The sequence below is a fragment of the Schistocerca americana genome, chromosome 5 (assembly GCF_021461395.2).
Source record: "Schistocerca americana isolate TAMUIC-IGC-003095 chromosome 5, iqSchAmer2.1, whole genome shotgun sequence".
NCBI lineage: Eukaryota > Metazoa > Arthropoda > Insecta > Orthoptera > Acrididae > Schistocerca > Schistocerca americana.
Window position 1 is genome coordinate 588,279,966 of NC_060123.1, and position 21,252 is coordinate 588,301,217.

Sequence of the window (21,252 nt, forward strand, 5' to 3'; positions counted from 1 at the left end):
CATGCATTAAAGGTTATCACAGTTATCAGAATCTAAATGAACTTGCATGCTGAAATAGTATTAATGAAATGGTGGCACTGTCAATATTTTTGTCAGCTGTTAATCGATGATTAATATATCAACACGGGATTGATCTTTTATAAAAGTTATAACACAAGTTTAAGTGACTGTTGGAAGATACGAGACGACTTAGACAAAATTTCCTGTTGGTGCGATGAATGGAAGCTAGCCCTGAATGAGGAAAAATGTAAGTTAATGTGGATGAGTGGGAAGAACAAACCTGTAATGTTCGGATACAGTACGTGCCGAAAAAGTGGGTTACGGACGGAAAAGACACACCGTGGTTTAGGAAATTGGAAAAAAGCGCAGGTGACGCCTGCATATAAGAAGGGTAGAAGGACGGATCCTCAAAATTACAGACCAATACCCTTAACATCGGTTTGTTGCAGGGGAAGACGAAAGTAGACTTCAATTTATTGGGAGAATTTTAGGAAAGAGTGGTTCACGTGTAAAAGAGACCACATGTGGGTTGCTGGTGCGACCTATTCTTCAGTACTGCTCTAGTGTTTGGGATCTGCACCACGTTGGTTTGAAGGAAGATATTGAAGCAATTCAGAGATGGGCTGCAAGAATTGTTACCAGTAGTTCGCACAACATGTAACTGTCACGGAGGTGCTTTGGGAACTCAAATGGGAATCTCTGTAGGGAAGGCGACGTTCTTCTCAAGAAATACTATTGAGAAAATTTAGAGAACCGGTATTTGAAGCTGACTGCAGAACGATTCCACTGCCGCCAGCGTACATCGCGCATACGGACCACGAAAATGAGATACGAGAATTTAGGATTCATACGGAGGCGTACAAGCAGACGTTTCTTCCTCGCTCTGTTCGCGAGTGGAACTCTCCAACTCTTGGAATCGTGGTGAGGGGAGCTATTGCATGTGACAAGAGGGCTGGTTTCGTCATTGTGGCTTGGTTGCTCCCCAGTATGTTGTAAGAATGGAAAACCCTTTTGTCATATCCTTCATTACCAGAGTGTTGTTCACATTGTTGATGGGCTGCCTGGTCCCCTGACTCATCACTCATACTGCAAGCTTGAGAGTGTATGGGAAAACACACTTCACATCACCCTCCACCTAGCTAACTTCATGAGCAGACACAGCACGTTTTGGGCATTGCAGGGGACAGCATTCAGAGGGTGTTTGCTTCCCTATCACAACAAATACCAGAATGTTCATCCCGTTCGAGTTGAATAAAAATTTAATCATTTAATACTCGTTATGTGATGTACATATCCATACCGTTTGACATATACCGGACTGATGTTTCGTTGTGTAACACTTCCCATTTACATTGTAAGATGTCATGGTCTCCTGACCTTCATTGCTTACATATTCCGACCTCACAATCATATTCCGCACATCAAGACGCTTCATTCGAACCCAAACTCGATAAGATAAAGTCAATGTTGTATGAATTCATGTAAACGATATGCAATTAACAAGTAAGCGCACTGTGGTTGAAATACTCGAGGCTGGCGTACACACATACATTCCAGACACGACGGTCACAAAAGCTTTTAGTGCAGGAGAGAAACCGCACAACGGGACGCCAGGACCTTCAGAGCACGGCCCAGCCTGTCGGCCGGTGACCGCCCGTGTAGTGGACAGCGTGGGCCCGAGTGAAAAGGGGAAACGACCCTGTGTTCGGTTTAAAAGCAAATTCCGCTACATTGTGTGGGAGCGGCCAGCCTACACATTCTTTGCACATAGCATGCAGTTTCAGAGATTTTCACAGGGAGACAGCAAACGCCAAATGCCAATGCTACAGGTTTCCGGTTGGTCGCCTTAAACGAAACGTCATTCTCCCGTTTTAGAAGAGCAATGCTGATTGGCAGACGACATTTCTGACGCCTTGAGCTGAAGAAATAATGGAAGAGACTGAAAGATGTACCCCTTCACGTCTGGCGTGGAGAGGCGCCATTCCGTTGTCGCTCTTGGAGTGAGGAACAAGTCTCTCCTCAGTACTTCACTGGGAGAGCACCTCTGTCGAGAGTGAATCGAAGTGCTATTCTATATTGAGTCCTTGCGATTAAGTGTTGTTCACTGTGTTGGCCGACACACTTATTGTGCGGTGTTAATGGACAGAGTTATAGTTAAACGCCTGCGAGCGAATTTTTGAGTGGCATCGCGATGGACTGGTTATCTGACCGGTGTACCACGCCAATATTTACACTAGGGGCGAATAGGAATCCTTGACTTCATCAAGGCATAGGGAGAGTTTGATTGGTGAAGGTCAATCCAGATAGAACGAGAGTTATCTTATTTGTCAGCAGCGAACGCCGCAGACAGCAGTCATCACAGCTTACGGTATTGTGCACTACAGCTATTGCGAGCCCCATATTTCCTCCACAACAGTAGACTTCACTGCATTTCACACGCGACAGCCTCGACAGTATCTAGCAACATTCTAAATGATAATTATTCACGTTGAGTAGGCACGCCTCTCAGCCATTCTGCCAAGTCAACAACCATCTTAAACTTTGTATAGAAATTTCATTAGCGAATCCTATCCTCGAGAGGTAACTTCACATTCCGAAAAGAGCCAGGATATAATTTGTTCAATTCATAACTAAAAGTGCTATTGTGATTTTTTCAGAATTTTTGCAAAATAAACAATAACTTTCGTTAGTTTCATGTTTTTCTTACACTAACTAGAACTACTCCAGTACCCAAGTATCCCACTAGTTACGTAAGAAATTTTGTGAATTTTTGTGTGATTTCCTTACAGTGGACGACTGTAGAAGATATTTATTGCTGAAAGTTTTTCAGGCATTTCTCTTTAGAACGTTAGGAGCGTCTGTCTGACTTCTGTAGTAGTGTGGGGGTGGAAATTGCATCTTGCAGGAGCCACAGGGTAAAGGGTACATCTCAGATTAATCCGTTGCGCAGAATAACAGAACAACCCCACACGTCAGAACATCAGTGCATAACGAGCGAAACTGGTACAGGATACGAAAAGTGGCAGTTTTGGAGCTTACCTTAGTAGCGTCAAAAGTTTGGGATTTATAGAGCTGATAAGTGTGTTCAGGGTGTTCAGCGGACCCTGCGAGAAGATGCGCCGCCCCCACTGGCGGAACTCGTTCTCCGGGTCCCGCTGGGAGTCGACCTGGATGCCGAAGGCGACGGACGCGACGACGTCCGTGGTGTAGCGGGCGCTCAGCTCCCGCATCTCGATCACCTCCCCCCGTGTTGCCGGCTCCTCCAGAGCCTTCACCATCTCGCGGCCGCAGTCTGCCATCGTCTACAAGGACACAGGAACGTTTCGTTACTGACAACAAGTTTTGTGGCCGTGGCCGTAGCTGTCCGCATATATTTCTCCCAGATTCAAAACTTACCATATCTCACATACGTGAATCCATCAGTTCGAAGACGTACTGTACCTCAAGAATTAAATTTACAAGATGTACATAAAACGTTCTTTATTCTTAACTACTGATGATTATCAGCTCAACATATTCTTGAAGGTAGATTACTTTGTACTTGGATGGTAAGCATATTTCATTATGATCAATTTATTGGTGTTTTGACTAATGAAAGTGAAGTTTTAAATAATGGAATAGTTTGTTTTGTATTGGTGAAGGTTGATCAAAATAATTGTGGTAAAGCTTATGATGTTTTTGACAGAATTAAATGGTGTATTATTCAAGGAAGATGAAGATTTAAGTGGTGACGTTAATCTTGGAGAGGTTTCATTGATGAGGTTGTTACTTGGGAGGAAGGAAAGAGTGTATTTGATATTGGAAACGATTGTAAAACTAGGGATTGTGATGAGGATTTAAATTCAGCAGATAATTTACAGATTAATCAGGAGAATTTAGAAATTGGTGATGAGGAGTAAAATGACTTAGAAGATAGTTTTAACACAGAATGGTACATCAAGGAAGAAAGTAAATATTGTATTAATGACTTGAGAGGGTACAGAAAAGTAGAGAAGACATTAGTGTCTCACTTGTGGGCTCCGGAAAAAAGAGGTTCTGAAAGGAAAAAAAAGATGAGATGAAAGTGAATGAAAGGTTTAATGAATTTTTTAATTGAGATAATGAGTTTGAGGGTTAGTCGGAAGTTGCAACGTGCACCGCAAATTTGGAGGAGAAAGGGAGGGACATCGAAAATGATCTTTTAAGGGAAAAGTGTTTAAAGGGGAAAGAAATAATACATATTCACTCAAGATCACTCAAGAATAGATATCAATATGAGTAAAGAAAAAATAAGTGTGATCCTCAATTCTGATAGTGATGTGTTGGCCATTTCGTAAAATTCTGTGAATGGAAATAAAAACAGGAAATTAGTCATTTTTCTGGTCACTACTGTTGAGAATAAAACTGTAACTGGTGGACTGAGTAAACCTATAAAAAATGAAATGCATTTAGATTTTACGTGTAGTGCATGTTGTTTTAGTATGAAGCTTTTTATAGTTAACAGGTTAGTTAAAGATGACGTACTGGGTACAATTTTTTGGTGCAAGCACAAAACTTTTCTGAATTGTGTACAGAAATATCTTGAATTTGAATTAAAAAGTAAAAGACAAAAAGTGGAATCTAAAAATTTTTTAACTGGAGACTAGTGAACTGAACATACAGGAATCAATGAAGATTGAGATAACTATTCTATGAATAATCAAATAAAATAAATAACTGGGTACATACAGGAATCAATGAAGATTGAGATAACTATTCTATGAATAATCAAATAAAATAAATAACTGGGTCGTTTCAAAATATTTCCAACTTGAAAAAAGACAAATTCTGTAATCTGTAGAGTTGGTATGAGGACATTTTCTCAGACAAAAAAAAAAGTTCAAATGTGTGTGAAATCTTATGGGACTTAACTGCTAAGGTCATCAGTCCCTAAGCTTACACACTACTTAACCTAAATTATCCTAAGGACAGACACACACACCCATGCCCGAGGGAGGACTCGAATCTCCACCGGGACCAGCAGCACGGTCAGTGACTTTCTCAGGCAAGTCTGGTAAATCTTGAATATTTTATTAAGGTGAGATTACATAAGCTTATCACAGCAAAGCCGTATGTAATTGCTATTGTTGGTTGAGTGCCTGTGTGAACCAGAATGGGATACTGTGGAAAACCGTTCCAATAGTTAAAAAGAAAGATAATTCAGTTAGAATAGTATTAGACGCTTCCAAATGGGATGTCATTGTAAGAGAACTCCATCAGTCAGGTAACATGGAAGAACTCTTATAGAATTTTAGGAACGTAAAACCGATATCGAGTGTCGATTGGGTCTCTGACTTTTGGAAAATTATGTTGGCTGAAGAGAACAGTTGACTCAGAGATTTTTCATTTGAAGGGTGAATTTACCGTTTCAAAGTTGTGCCGTTCGGATTAACGGTATCAGCTGCGGTTTTTGTGAGAGTGATAAGCCACATATTTCGAGATCGACTGATGAGAAAACTTGGGGTCTATGTGGACGATAGTTTAATAGCTACGGAATCTGGGTGTTAGCATTGTGAGTTTCTGGAAGAAGAACTCTTAGTCTTAAACAGGGGAGGAATGACTTTAAAACTTGATAAATGTGAATTTGTTAGAGCATAAATTCAGTTTTTAGATCATAAGCAGTGAGAAAATTAAAGCAATTTCGGAGTGCAAGAGCAAAACTACCAAGACGCAGCCAAAGTCATATTTAAAGCTGTATAATTTCTACTCAACATTTCTGAGTGATGGGGGAATGAATAGACCTATGTAAACTTCTGACAAAGAACTCGACGTGGATATGGAGGATAAGTCTGACAGAGAATTGCTAGTCATTAAAGACAGTCTACGTTGTACCACCCCAACATTTTGTTACCGTTCTGTCAGCTTTGAACAGTTCAGATTATGTCATCGGATGTGAGGTATTCCAGAAAAAGTAGACGGAAGAAAGAAAGAACACAGAAGTGTGGCTTTCGCCAGTCGTATGTTAAATAAACACCAGTGCGTTTCCAGTATCTCTGGCTTAATAAAGTTCTGGATATTTCTAGAGGGTCGCAAGCTGACTGTACTATTCGACCATAATATACTTAGTTTGCTGATGGATTGTAGGTTGATAAACGAACGTCTTGTGCGTTGGGCGATGTTTTTGGTGCAATAAGGTTATACCAGCAGGTCTGGAGGGTGAACGTTAGTAAAACCGACAAACTGCAGGGCCACAGGAGATGACTCTGACGAATGACAGTTTCTCTGACCAGGCACCATGTTTTACCTGTATGTTGAAGGTGATAGGGATAGTAGTGGTTATCATGCTGGATACACATAATCTTACTTTAGCTTACACCATTTTGGCGGGCTACTGGCCTGAAACTTGTACTAAGGTTTGTCTGAATGTCCTGTAGAACCTGGTCCTCCAAATGTGATGTACGCGCAGTCTGCCGCCTCCGTATACGTTCGTCTGTCTGAAAGGACCCATGATCACACAAACGTCCAAAAAGGGCTTGAAACGTTGTGCATTGTCGTTGGTGTCTGTGAAGATACTTGTTTTGATATATACATGCTCCTCTCGACCGTTTCCATCTGCCTGGCCGTACAAGAATCAAACGAAGAGTTTCAAGGGGCAGTTGGGGAAAGAGAGATTCATGCAATCTGTAGCGAAATGCGATGAATACAAAATGATGACCCAGAACTGAAATCTATTAAAGCAAATTTTGGTATTAAGCGATACGAAAAGATACTTCACTATTATAAAATTTTTAATGGTGTCCTGTTTCGTAGGAAGGTTGAGAAAAGGAAGTATGTAGATTACAGTTCCCAGAAAAGTGTGTTGAGCACCTAATAGATCATGTGTATTTAAGTTATGGGCATTACGGGGCATAAAAGTGTATAGAGATAATAGGTGAGTATGTGCACATGAACATTTTAGCCAGACAGGTGTGCGCACAGTTGGCCGCTGGTGACTAATGCCAGTGGGCGAAACAGTGCCCTATCCTACACTAGAGAGAAATGCAAAGTATCATCCCTAGCAAAGTTGTGGACTTACTAGCGGTGGACAATTCCGGGCTGCTCCCAGCTATTTGTGGTGGCGTGAAAAAAAAAATATGTATATATATGTATTAGTGGGTATATTTTCTAAATTTATTAAATTATATCTGATATTGGAAGCAAATATCAAAACTCTGATCACCAAACTCGAAAAGGATTTCTTTACTAAAGTAATAAAAACAGAGAGGTAGTTGTTTGGCAGTTTATCGCAGTTTAGTTCTAATATGTGGAATGGTTTTGTGAACACTCTAGGCATCAGACACATTAAAATATCAGTATATCACCCACCTAGTAACACTTGTGAATGCTATACGAGGGAAACGCGAAACATTCCAAATGGACGGAATGTATACACTAATTTAATAACGCTAATTAAATAACACTAAAAGCAATGCAACAGAGAACTCTTGTCTTTTGAAGTAGTGACTGATAGCAGACCAGCGTTCTTGCTTACAAAGGTTGTGGAAATTCCACGACGCAGATCACTATCGGCAGCTGAGAGAGTGAGGGGAGTAAAGGTTCGTGAGGAGAAGACGGCAGAAAAAAATGGCATTCTGGGCGATGTAAGGGAATTAAATGCGAAATTGGGGACTTTGTTTTGGTGAAGCCTAGGCAGCCGGCTCACCTGGAACATCATCTTCATCTTCCCAGATGTAAACGTGGGCGTCAGCTTCACGCGTAACCTCCGCCACTTGTTCCCACGCAACACTAAAAGATGTTGGGACAGAGGTTCTTTTTGGTTTACTGGTGCCGCTCTGTCCTGGAAAGTCCAGAAATCCTTAACGAGAAGGCTGCGGATCAAATCTGGGTCCACTACCACCAAGGTCGGTCGCTTGAAGAAGTATATTCCGCCGAAACGATTGCCTGAAAGAATATAGAAGTTTTAAATACCATACAGGAATATACTGTGTCTAAAATGAATATCCGTTCACTTTATTAACGCATACGTACTCTAGAAATCACGGTGAAGTTCCTGGCAGGAAATTATTTACAAATACGCTACCACGAACAAAAAATATGGTGACTCTCGCTGTGCATAATCCATTAGCTTCTGTGCCGCGGTTTGCAGCTATGGGAATGTTCACTGCTTTTCCTGTGGTCGTTTATGAACGATCCTTTCTTCTGCCATGATGAAAGTCATTGACTGCTAACTCAGTATAGGTAATTTAAAGGCCTTATTAAGACTTGTCATGTATTTGTTTACCGAGCTTCATAAACTTCATTAAAATATGATTCTTTTACTTACTTATTCGGCATCATTTAGGGCCCTAGTCTTATCATTTAGTATGCATGAGTGTAAATTTTACTTACATTTTGCAAGGGCGGGGACTGGGGAGGTTCGAGGTTCGAATCCTGTCTCGGGCATGGATGTGTGTAATGTCCTTAGGTCAGTTAGGTTTAAGTAGTTCTAAGTTCTAGGGGACTGATGACCTCAGATGTTAAGTCCCGAAGTGCTCAGAGCCATTTGAACCATTTTGAACAGGAGAGGGGATGTTTTGCCAACAACAGCCACACATCAAGGACAGATCACGTTCCACATTTACCTCTTAAACAAGACAAGGCACCTGACAACCTTGCGCCAATCAAAAAACAAAGAATAGGAGAAATACATCTTTTCGCACTTTATTAGAATATAGCATACGTTTTTCTAGGTCATTAGTCTTTAGACTGGTCTGATGTTGGCTTTCGCCAACTTCTAGCTTCTGCTAATATTTTGAGGTCTACATATCTACCATATGCAACATTCTCTACAATCTGTTTTACATATTTAGCCTAAAATCCCCCTCCCCCCACTGCATCTTCCAGAATTAGGTGAACTACTCCTGGGTGACGCAGTAGATGTCGCTGTAATCTCTCTCTTCGTCTGGTAAGGTTTTTCATTCGTAACCTACTCTATATTTCTTCACATTCGTCGACAGAACTAAATTTAAAATACTTCTACTTTCTTCTTATCCAGTTGCCAATGCTCGACACTTCACTTTCAAATAATACTGTGCTCCAGAACTTTCAGGTCCTACCGGAAGTCCTATCTTCCTCCAACCACTAATCTGACTTCAGTTATAGGTTTAACATGTAATCCAAATCACGACACAACTCGGAATTTTAAAAACTAGCAAACGAGAAAGATGTGGTGATTGAGAGATAAGTATCTTACCACTGATGGAGAGTAGAATCCTCACACATTTGGGTACATATGCAAGCACTCACTGACTTAGCTGTTGAGCCACACAGCACTGAACGTCACATTACGCAGCAGTGTGGCAAGCTGTTACACATTGTGTGTTACTCTGCGGGGGCATACTGAAGCTTTGAACGCTGTTAGGGAAGAACACATGTAGCATCCATTTAAATGTGCTTATTGAAATTTTATTACGAAATTCTGATTCCGTAATTAACACTGAGAGTTCTGATGACAAAGATATTACATCATTGGAGTCATTCCATGGCCCAGCACTTGTTTTAAATTCATCATTCTATAGAGGACCAGGGCAGTGGCCGCTACAGTCGTCATAGTAGTGTGATGCGGAATGTGGTGGTGACGATCTGTTAGATGCCTGAACCTTGAATGAAACGTTACTGCCTGTTTACACATTTCTTAACACCAAGTGCAGAGTCGTCTTCCCCACATTGCTGGCAGCCAGGCGAGCTGGCGAAGCCCTTTTCAGTCCTGTATTTGCTGATGCAGGTGTGTTCTGCAGTATCGATATGGTGGTGGTGGCTCACATAGCAGCTGCTGCGTCACAAACGTTAGTCGATGCCTCAGTGCTGAAAATACAGTTAAGGCTGCCCAGTGGACTACAGCTCTGCTAACCGATTTCCAGGGCGTTCTGATAGACATCAGATGCAATATCTAGGAAAGCTGCCCACCAGCTTGGCATGAACTGGTCAGTCATGAAGAATTAAGTCACAGCCTCTTTGCAGCAATTAATGCACTCCCCCAGAATAGCAGTGGTTGATCAGATCTCCAGGGGCCCCTCAGTGAGGCCTGCAGGGACCTAGTGTTGGAAGGCACCAAAGGCTTCCTATCAGCAAAAGAGAATATGAGCCAGCACCAGCTCTCAGCAGAAGAGTGCATCAGATCTGACTGGCGGTGGCAATGTAGATTGTAGTCGTCTTGATAGACTGTAGATGGAGTGTTACCGGTTCCACCTTAGAATTGGTTGGCTGCAGCACTAAGAATATAGCTGTACAAACCAGGGTATTTGTAATTGTTGGGCTATGCGAAAAGCAGCATCGTTCGGCAAGGCTAACTAAAAGTGCCCAAGTCTTCTGAGCTTCTTAGCACTCAGTAACACACTGCAGTGTCACAACTCTTCCTTTTAGGCGTTCAGTCTACTTATTTCTGCAGCATCAATGTGCTGTAACGACGTTATTGAGTCTGACTTAGGCATTGTTGATTCATTGTGCATGGACACCAGGATGACGTTATGCCCTCTTCCGTATGAGGTCATTCTGCTGCACAGGCATCTTGGCCGTCCAGCTCAGGCGGGATGGCAACTGATTCGCTGGTGTGCCCATACTACATGCAATATTGGCTGTTCTTTCAGGTTAACATTCTGATGTAGGTATTGGGCACTCACCGGACTACTCCTCTGGATCTGGAGCTGTCGTGGGAAAACTTTAACAATTTTTTAATATCCACCTCGGAAATTATTCCGGGATGTAACAATTCAGTTATCAATCATCTGGGTGATCTAGAGAGAGTGGTACAAATTCTGGCTCCTATTCCAGAAACTGCTATTTTATTACATCGAAGAATTTTAGATACTGGATCACTGACTCAATAATTGAGCAACATCAAGTCACAATGATAAAACAAAGGTAAATAGACAAAATCATGGTTATTGAATATAAAAAGAACAAATACAAGCAATGGAAAAGAGTTGAAAATTCCATTTTACCTTTCAGTTGCCGGTATGCCTCAGCCATGTCCAGCGGCATCGACTGCTTGCCCACAAAACTCTTGTAGATATTGCCAAAAGGGAACTGCGGTTCCAAGTAAGGCGCCCTCTTCTTCTGCCAGTACTTGTACGAGTGGGAGAACCATATGTACAGTGCGACCACTACCAGTGACAGAGCTACCAATAGCTCAGTGAGCCAGGATTCTGCGTAGAAAGCCATGATGAAGACTCTGAAACAGAACCAGAAATGGGTAAATTGAGTCCTATGAAATGAGTTTGCTGTCTTCTTGCTTTCTTCCACTCTCTTGTCCTTGCTTCTATTGACACTATCCAGTCTTTTTCAGCCATGAAAAATAAATAACTCCTCTCCCCTCCAGAAATACAATATGTAGTTTCTTTCTTATTATCCCATCTTGTATACGGTGTTCACAGCCTGAAGCCCATGAATTTGGCACAGCAGGAACACAGGCATAGTAGGTACGTAGGGGTTCAAAAATGGCTGTGAGTACTATGGGACTTAACATCTATGGTCATCAGCCCCCTAGAACTTAGAACTACTTAAACCTAACTAACCTAAGGGCATCACACAACACCCAGCCATCACGAGGCAGAGAAAATCCCTGACCCCGCCGGGAATCGAACCCGGGAACTCGGGCGTGGGAAGCGAGAACGCTACCGCACGACCACGAGATGCGGGCGTACGTAAGGGAACTGACTTCTTGTTCATAGCCATTTAGGGCACCTCTGTTACGCGTAAAGGAAGTTTTTATCGTAGCTGAAAAAGATATTATCATCGACATCTTTTATGAGGTCAAGAGGTACGTGATTCTTTTCGCTTACACCTGAATCTGAATTACATAGCTAGGTTCGCGGCAAAATAAGCTCACCGGAAAAAAATCTATCACCAACTTACAAGAGCACGCTGGTTGCTTTGGACACCAGGTGGTCATACACTGAGGTGACAAAAGTAATTGAATACCTCCTAGTACCGTGTCGGACCTCATTTTGCCTGGCCTAGTGCAACAACTCGACATAGCATGGACTCAACAAGTCGCCCGATGTCCCTGCAAAAATATTGAGCCATGCTGCCTTTATAGTCTCCTATTACTGCGAAAGTATTGACAGCGCAGGATTTTGTGCTTGAACTGACCTCTCGATTATGTCCCATGAGTGTTCGATGGGATTCATGTCGGGCAATCTGGTTTACCAAATCTTTCGCTTGAATTATCTACGAGGGCAGTTCAATAAGTAATGCAACACATTTTTCTTCTGAAACAGGGGTTGTTTTATTCAGCATTGAAATACACCAGGTTATTCCCCAATCTTGTAGCTACACAACACTATTTTTCAACGTAATCTCCATTCAATGCTACGGCCTTACGCCACCTTGAAATGAGGGCCTGTATGCCTGCACAATACCATTCCACTGGTCGATGTCGGAGCCAACGTCGTACTGCATCAATAACTTCTTCATCATCCGCGTAGTGCCTCCCACGGATTGCGTGCTTCATTGGGCCAAACATATGGAAATCCGACGGTGCGGGATCGGGGCTGTAGGGTGCATGAGGAAGAACAGTCCACTGAAGTTTTGTGAGCTCCTCTCGGGTGCGAAGGCTTGTGTGAGGTCTTGCGTTGTCATGAAGAAGGAGAAGTTCGTTCAGATTTTTGTGCCTACGAACACGCTAAAGTCGTTTCTTCAATTTCTGAAGAGTAGCACAGTACACTTCAGAGTTGATCGTTTGACCATGGGGAAGTACATCGAACAGAATAACCCCTTCAGCGTCCCAGAAGACTGTAACCATGACTTTACCGGCTGAGGGTATGGCTTTAAACTTTTTCTTGGTAGGGGAGTGGGTGTGGCGCCACTCCATTGATTGCCGTTTTGTTTCAGGTTCGAAGTTATGAACCCATGTTTCATCGCCTGTAACAATCTTTGACAATAAATTGTCACCCTCAGCCACATGACGAGCAAGCAATTCCTCACAGATGGTTCTCCTTTGCTCTTTATGGTGTTCGGTTAGACAACGAGGGACCCAGCGGGAACAAACCTTAGAATATCCCAACTGGTGAACAATTGTGACAGCACTACCAACAGAGATGTCAAGTTGAGCACTGAGTTGTTTGATGGTGATCCGTCGATCATCTCGAACGAGTGTGTTCGCACGCTCCGCCATTGCAGGAGTCACAGCTGTGCATGGCCGGCCCGCACGCGGGAGATCAGACAGTCTTGCTTGACCTTGCGGCGATGATGACACACGCTTTGTCCAACGACTCACCATGCTTTTGTCCACTGCCAGATCACGTAGACATTCTGCAAGCGCCTATGAATATCTGAGATGCCCTGGTTTTCCGCCAAAAGAAACTCGATCAGTGTCCGTTGTTTGCAATGCACATCCGTTACAGACGCCATTTTAACAGCTCCGTACAGCGCTGCCACCTGTCGGAAGTCAATGAAACTATACGAGACGAAGCGGGAATGTTTGAAAATATTCCGCAAGAAATTTCCGGTTTTTTCAACCAAAATTGGCCGAGAAAAAAAAGTGTTGCATTACTTATTGAACTGCCCTCGTAGAATTTTCTTCAGATGAATAGCAAACAACTGTCGTACACTGGCATGGGGCTTGTTATGCATAAAAATTCCATCATTGTTGTTCTTGAATGGCTGCAAATGGTCTTCAGGTAGACACACATGGCCATTTCCAATCAATGACCGGTTCAGTTGGACCAGAGGACCAAGTTCATTCCACGTAAACACAGTCCACATATTATGAAGCCACCACCAGCTTGCACAGTGCCCTGTTGACAACTTGGGTCCATGGCTTCGTGGGGTTTGCACCACACTTGGTCCCTACCAGCGGCTCATCTAACCAGGCCATAGTGTTTTCGTCGTCTAGGGTCCATCCGATTTGGTCAAGAGCCCAGGAAAGTCGCTGCAGGCGATGTCGTGCTGTTAGTAAAGGCACTCGTAACAGTCATATGCTGCCATAGCCCATTAACGAGTATATTTCGCCACACTGCCCTAACGGATACTTTCGCCATAGGTCCCAAGTTGATTTGTGCTGTTGTTTCACACAGTGTTGTTTTTATGTTACCACTGACAACCCTATTCAAACACCGCTGCTCTCGGTCGTGAATTGAAGGTCGGTGAGCACAGTGTTGTCCCTAGTGGGAGGTAATGCCTGATATTCAGTATTCTCGGCACACTCTTGACACTGCGGATCTCGGAATACTGAATTCCTTAACGATTTTCGAACTGGAATGTCCAACGAATCTAGCTCCAGCTACCATTCGCGTTCAGATTCTGTTAATTACCGTCGTGCGAACATAATCATGTCGAAAACATTTTCACATGAGTACAAATAACAGTTCCGTCAATGCACAGCCCTTTTGTACCTTCTTTGCGGAATACTACCGCCATCTGTATATGTGCATATCGCTATCCAATGTCTTTTGTCACCTCAGTGTATGACCCTACACCGCTGACAAAAATCATGCTGATGTACTGCAAGGAAAAGTGTATCGCCCGCAACCATGCAACGTGATATTAGAACAGTTTTCCTGAAAAGAGCCTAACCAACAAGGAACAGAGGCAAGTGTCACGCGTTGTAAATGACAATGGCTTCAAGTCAGCCCGACAGGAATTCCTGCTGTCGCTGAAGGCAGGTGCATCACAATCGATTTCCGAGCGAACATTCCGAGGGGAACTGCCTGCAATGGACATTTGGAGCCGGGCATTTCACAAAAAAGGCTGCTGCTTACAATGACGAAGCAACCACGACTTTACGGGCCGAACACCATAGAAATTGGACAACAGTTGACTGTAAACCAGTAGCGTGGTTCCACGGGTCACGATTTTCTCTTTTGAACTGATGCAAGACGACGAGCGCCCCCGACAGCCCAAGGAGGCATTTAAACCGTGCTACGTGGAAGGTGGAAGGTGTAACAGAGGTGGCTCTATGATGTTTTGGGATCGTGCTTCATTCCATGACTCAGGCCTACGCAGTTATAATTCCGTGAACATGAACCAGAATGTTTATTTCAACATTCTCTGTGACCAGGTGTTGTCCTTCTTCTACGTTTTCATGATGAGTTTGCCGTGCACACTGCCTCTGTCAAGATGACAACAACGATTTCAACAGAGCTGCACGCATACATTCCGGGTCAGACGAAATCACGTGCACCATATCGCACTTCTATTCGCCCGCTGTTTAGCTGGCCGCTGTGGTAGAGCGGTTCTAGGCGCTTCAGTCTGGAACCGCGCGACCGCTACGGTCGCAGGTTCGAATCCTGCCTCGGGCATGGGTGTGTCTGATGTCCTTAGGTTAGTTAGGTTTAAGTAGTTCAAAGTTCTAGGGGACTGATGACCTCAGATGTTAAGTCCCATAGTGCTCAGAGCTATTTGAACCATTTGGCCCGCTGTTTAACCATGTCCTAATCTCATAGAAAATGTGTGGGACTGTATGAAATAGTGGCTGAAACTCAGCAATTAACCATCCGTCAATTTTATAGCTTTACGGGTTTTAACTTCAGATGGTTCAAATGGCTCTAAGCACTATGGGACTTCAGTCCCCTAGAACTTAGAACTACTTAAACCTAACTAACTTAAGGACATCACACACATCCATGCCCGAGGCAGGATTCGAACCTGCGGCCGTAGTTGCAGCGCGGTTCCGGACTGAAGCGCCTAGAACCGCTCGACTACAGCGGCCGGCGGGTATTAACTATGAATGCGTTTCTTTTGCTTAAGAAATGTGTGGCCTCTCCCGGGTGCTTACTTCAAGGGTGTACGAATGGCTCTTGATGTCCAGTGGACACAATATTTCGGTTAACGGCCACGTTGGCATCATCTGGTCTGCTGAACAACTGAACGTCTTGGGGCAGCTGTCCGGCATATATACTGCTGTTATGGGACAGCGATATGCACATACACAGATGGCATTAGTATCGCATACCCAAGATAAGAAAGGGCACTGGATTGGCGGAGCTGCGGCTTGTACTCAGGTGCTTCACTTGAGAAGGTCTCTGGCGTAATTGTGGCCGCAAGTATGGAATTAACAGACTCTGAATCCGAAACAGCAGATGGAGCTAGAGGCACGGGACATTCCATTTCGAAAATTGTTAGTGAATTCAATATTCCAAGGCTCACAGTGTGAACAGTACGCCCAGAATACCAGATGTCAGGCATTACCTCTCACCACGTGTAACGTCGCGAGTCACTCCGCAATAGTGTTTTAATGCAGTACGGGCTCGTAGCTTTGGAGCCGGTGGCGGTGACAGCTGCCTGTATCTCGGCGTGATTCACTCACACCTGTCGCTAGCACGGCTGTGGGAAGTGCTTCTTGTGTCAGTTCGAGCGACAGAATATTCAAGCCCATAAGAATCCAAATAAACGATGCTAAATATTATTCAATTTTGATAAAACTTCATACGTAGCCTTTTGATATTAAAAAGAAGCTGGGTGCAAAATCTCAGCTTTCTGGCTGGGCTATTTTCAAAATTAGAGAAAATTACCTAAAATATCAAAAACCGACACTTAGGGAAACAAATTCAGTTAGGAAATATAACAGTTTATCTTTTGGTATTATTTGAAAACATAAACAGAACTACCAGTGAGCAGAATTAATTAATTGAGATTTTCACATTAAAACTTTAATTTTCGTAATATAAAATTCAGACAAAATTATTATTTGTGTCTTATATCGTTGTAGGAGTGAGAGTGTGTTGTGGGACATACGTTAAATTTCAAGATTAATTTTATGTAATGCATTGCGCAATCATAGCGTGGGAAAGATGTTTGTACCCACATTGCTGATGACGTATGTCGAAGCGTACTTATTTTTGTAAGAAGGCAGCCAGAATAGTTATTTGTAGACTAATGTTTTCCTAAAGTTATCTCAAGATTAATTTTCGTTTAGTTTCAATTAATAAACATTATAGTAGTAATTTGCTTGTCGAAGTGACGCCAATGAATCTGATGTAGTGATTGGCTCAGAATAGTTTAGGTGCGAATATGATCTTGAAATACCGCTCTCATGGGCTGTTCATTTGATCAACCAATAAGAGTGAAGTCTTTCCCACGCTCTATCAAGTAGTATATGCGCTGTGAGCAATGGCATTGAGAGAGTCATGGACTAGCTTTGGAGACGCGAAGGTCATGTGAAATGTGTCCGTCCGTAAAATGTGTAAGATGAAGAAATGCGCGGTCCTTCGCGTTCACATGTATTTGTAATGGTAGCTTTTGTTGCTACGAACATTTTGTAAAAATTTGAGAGTTATGGGGTATTTTGTTCGGGAGAAATATACGAGTGACTTGTTGGACTTAGAAAATTTCGCGTGGCAATGTTCTGTGTTCCGCTACAGAATATATTTGGCGAGCAATCTTTGTGAAAGAAATCCACTGAATGACTTATGTAAAAAATCAATGTTACCTGTAGAAAGTGACTGTATATTCGCGTAATTATTATCGGAATCGACTTAGGAGAATTCTGGCTGCTTTACGTGTGACGTAAACTGAGAACTTATAATAGCAGTTTTGCATACTAAATGTGGGCTGATGACACATGTTTAAGCAAAGAAAATAAAAGATACTTTTACCAGATTTCCGAACTTTCGATGGAGATCAGGACTCCGTTTTCCACCCGAAAATATATTATTAATATTTACAGGAACAATCATAACGAGATTTACGCGGCCTCAGCAATTATAGATATTAGGTGCTGTTTTCATCAGCGCTGTTTTTTCATCACCTTGTAAGTATCTACGTTGCAGAGTGAAGGGACACTGAGCAGACGCCGATCTGAGGAAGGTGAATATCAATTTGCAGCTTGCTTCAGTGACAGTGAAACTCTGAGACGGTTCCGTCGCACACGGACAGGGTAATGGTTGGCGGCCTTAGATTAACGACCGAAAGCAGCGGCGTTTGCATAGGGTTGTCAGTGCTAACATGAATACAACACTGCGCGAAACAACCACAGAAAGCAATGTGGAACGTACGACGAATGTCTCTGTTCGGACAATGCGGCGAAAACTGGCGTTAATGGGCTATGGTAGCCTTTGCTAACAGCACGGCATCATCTGCAGCGCGTCTCCTCGGCTCGTGCCCATACTGGATGGACGTTAGGCGACTGGAAAACCGTGGGTTGGTCAGATGAGTCCCGACTGAAAAGAGCTGATAGTGGCGTTCGAGTGTGGTGCTGCATTGCGTTCCAAAGGCGGACAGACACGCTATTATGCAGGTGGCCACAGTATTTTGACACTTCACTATATCTCTGCTACAAACAATAGAACTCGCTGCTGAGCCGTTGGTTCACGTCCGGGAACGAACGCTGGAAACGTATTCGCTCGCGCTCCGCCTGTCCCCGAAATCAGTTCATTGTGGCTACAGGGTGTCCTCTTCCGCTTCTTGATCAAACAAAGTGCGGTTTCCCTCGCCTTGTTAAGGGGGGTAGGACGTCAAACGGGCCGACTTGGAGCAGGAGAGGCATCACAGGACATTTTAATTTCCAGTGTCTATAATTTTATAAATAAATTCATAAAACTTTGTCAGCTTCACTACGAAGAATTCAGGATTCACACTCGTTGCAGTGGGGTTCGAAAACATAACAAAATAAAATTTTTTTACGTGCGAAATTTCATCATTTTTTCTCTTACTAATGGCTGCATTTGTTGCTAGACGCACACTTTTCTTCATAACTTAGAGAGATTCTTCGATGAATTTTGCACAGCATACATACCATACTCTCAGATGTATGAAATTCTACAATTTATTTAATTTATGAAAAAACGAATGAACTGTTATATTTTAAACTTCATGTTCAGAAAAAACACAAATTTTATAGTTAATTACCTCAATTTTTACCAAAGTTTTTAATAGATTTGGAAAATTCTTAAGTTTCATACACCTTTAAGTATGGGTTGTATGTTGTGCAAAATTCATCGAAGTATCTCTCTTACTTATGAAGAAAAGTGTACCTATAGCATCAAATACTGCCATTAGTAAGTGAAAAAAATGATTAAATTTCACATGTAAAAAAAAAAAAATCATTTCGTTATGCTTTCGAACTTCCACTGCTATGAGTGTGAATTCTGAACCCTTCCTGGTCACGCTGACAAAGTTTTATGAATTTATTTGTAGAATTATAGACAGTGGAAATTAAAATGTCCTGTGGTGCCTCTCCTGCTCCAAGTCGGCCCGTTTGACGTCCTAACCCCATTAAGTTGTAACAGCAGTTATTGACGATCAGCTGTTGTATTAGCTGCATGTCAATGGGAGAAACTGAAGACCTCAAACTAGCCCGCCGTCTACAACAATTCAGCGAAACCTATAGGGCAAGGAGTTCCTGAGTAGCTGACGGTCTGTACATCGACCCCAACAGTGGGGAGTCGGTGGAAAATACGAACTTGTTCAGTAGTGTTTAGTTGCTAGCAGCTGCTGATAACAATAATGGTTGAGAGGGAGTAGAAGAAAATGAACCATTCACCACAAAAGCGTGACAAAAATTACCCTTCCAAAACGCGTTAGTAGTACATAAGGCACATTCCCTCACAAACAAAAGTCTGGTGGGTTTGGGTCCTGTCACGCGGGATTAGCCGAGCGTTCGCCTAAGGCGCTACGGTCATGGACTGTGCGGCTGGTCCTGGCGGAGGTTCGAGTCCTCCTTCGGGCATGGGTGTGTGTGCTTGTCCTTAGGCCTTAGGATAATTTAGGTTAAGTAGCGTGTAAGCTTAGGGACTAATGACCTTAGCAGTTAAGTCCCATAAGATTTCACACACATTTGAACTTTTACTTTTTTTTTTTTTTTTTTTTTTTTTTTGTTGGTCCTGAGGGATTGGAGGCCAAGGAATTGGTCCACCCCTACCTATTCAGCCGTCACGGAATCTGTTATTTAGAAGCCTACTAACATTAACATTGAAGTTCTTTTGTGCATGAAGTTCATGTTTTGTTGTCGCACTCATAAAGGCTAGCAGAAGTGGTAGAGTATTCTGTAAGAAAGAGTGGTAAGTTTGTCCGCTGAGCCCGGGTGGAAGAACATGAGGCCTTGACAGTCACCAAAAATGCCAGCCCAAACGGTGACAGGAAATCTTTGTTGATGATGTGAGTGCACAATTTTGTGAGGTTTCTCGACTGTTCATACGTGCTAATTGTGAAAACACACAGTCTGATCACGTTGAAACGAACACTAATCCGTGAACAGTACATTTCCACCAAAGTGCAGGTTGACACATTGTATGATGAACCATTCGCAAAAGTGTACTGTACGCACAAACGAAGCTAACACTCGGCGCGATGGCTAATGGGAGCGACTGTAAAGGCATTTCCCGTTTCGCGCAATGATGGCACTTTCTATTCGTGTGTATTTCCCTTGATTATAAAGAGAAGAAGAAAACGAGCTCTAACATGGAAAAAAAGCATTTCGGGGCCCATGTCTATATGGCACATTTTATTCCTCTACAGGCCTTTGTGGTGAATGTTTCTCTAAATTTTGGCCTCTCTTTTCTGTTACACCCTGTATTGGAGGCAGCGCTCGCCTTCGTTGCTTTAGTCAGACGTGTCGCTTATGTTCTTTGCATCTCTCCTAGACTGTTCAAATGGTTCAAATGGCTCTGAGCACTATGGGACATAACATCTGTGGTCATCAGTCCCCTAGAACTTGGAACTACTTAAACCTAACTAACCTACAGACATCACACACATCCAAGCCCGAGGCAGAATTAGAAACTGCGACCGTAGCGGTCACGCGGTTCCAGACTGAAGCGCCTATAACCGTCCTAGACTGTCCTAACAGTCTAATCACTTAAGACATGCCACATTTGCATTGAATGCGGTAAACACTTGGCTTTCGGAGACCTAGATCGTGTTTAACATTGAAAAGAAGTCCTTTACCTTTGCACCACTGATTAATCACTCCGAGAAAACATGACAAATCAGTTCTCCCAGCGGTTCTAAATCCACCACTCTGTGCTCCTGTGGTCTTTTCCTGGCATTTGCTAACTCTGGGACGCGTACGTTTTGCCTTTTCGGTTGCAAATTCCTACTGTCTTTTGAGAATTGACACATCTGGATCACTATTTCTTTTAGTTAATATTAAAATATATTAATATTTTATAGTAATAATACAACAAGTTAAATATTTTAAATGTATGCTGTGACATCACATAAGAATGTAATAAAGCTACAGAGAAGACACTAGCAAAATTCTGAAATCTACATCAATGAATAAATAGATGCTTGAGAAACAATAGAAAGGAAGAGACACGTTTTCATTTTTATAACAGCATGGCTGTTTCTGCGTTTTCGTATGGAAGTGAGTCGTGA

At 42.7% G+C, this 21,252-nt stretch overlaps 1 protein-coding gene across 2 annotated transcripts in view; it reads right to left on the reverse strand.

Annotated features, from left to right (window-relative positions):
• Positions 1-21,252, reverse strand: part of LOC124615868 (cytochrome P450 6k1-like) — a 62,994-nt gene that overhangs the window by 35,957 nt on the left and 5,785 nt on the right. For both annotated transcript variants that reach the window (XM_047144029.1, XM_047144028.1), the window contains exons 2-4: positions 10,938-11,167; positions 7,661-7,899; positions 3,040-3,302 (exon numbers count right to left, since the gene is read on the reverse strand). In XM_047144029.1, the coding sequence (XP_046999985.1) occupies positions 3,040-3,302; positions 7,661-7,899; positions 10,938-11,157 (722 nt within the window). In that variant the 5' untranslated portion in view covers positions 11,158-11,167. The remainder of the gene's footprint in view (positions 1-3,039; positions 3,303-7,660; positions 7,900-10,937; positions 11,168-21,252) is intronic.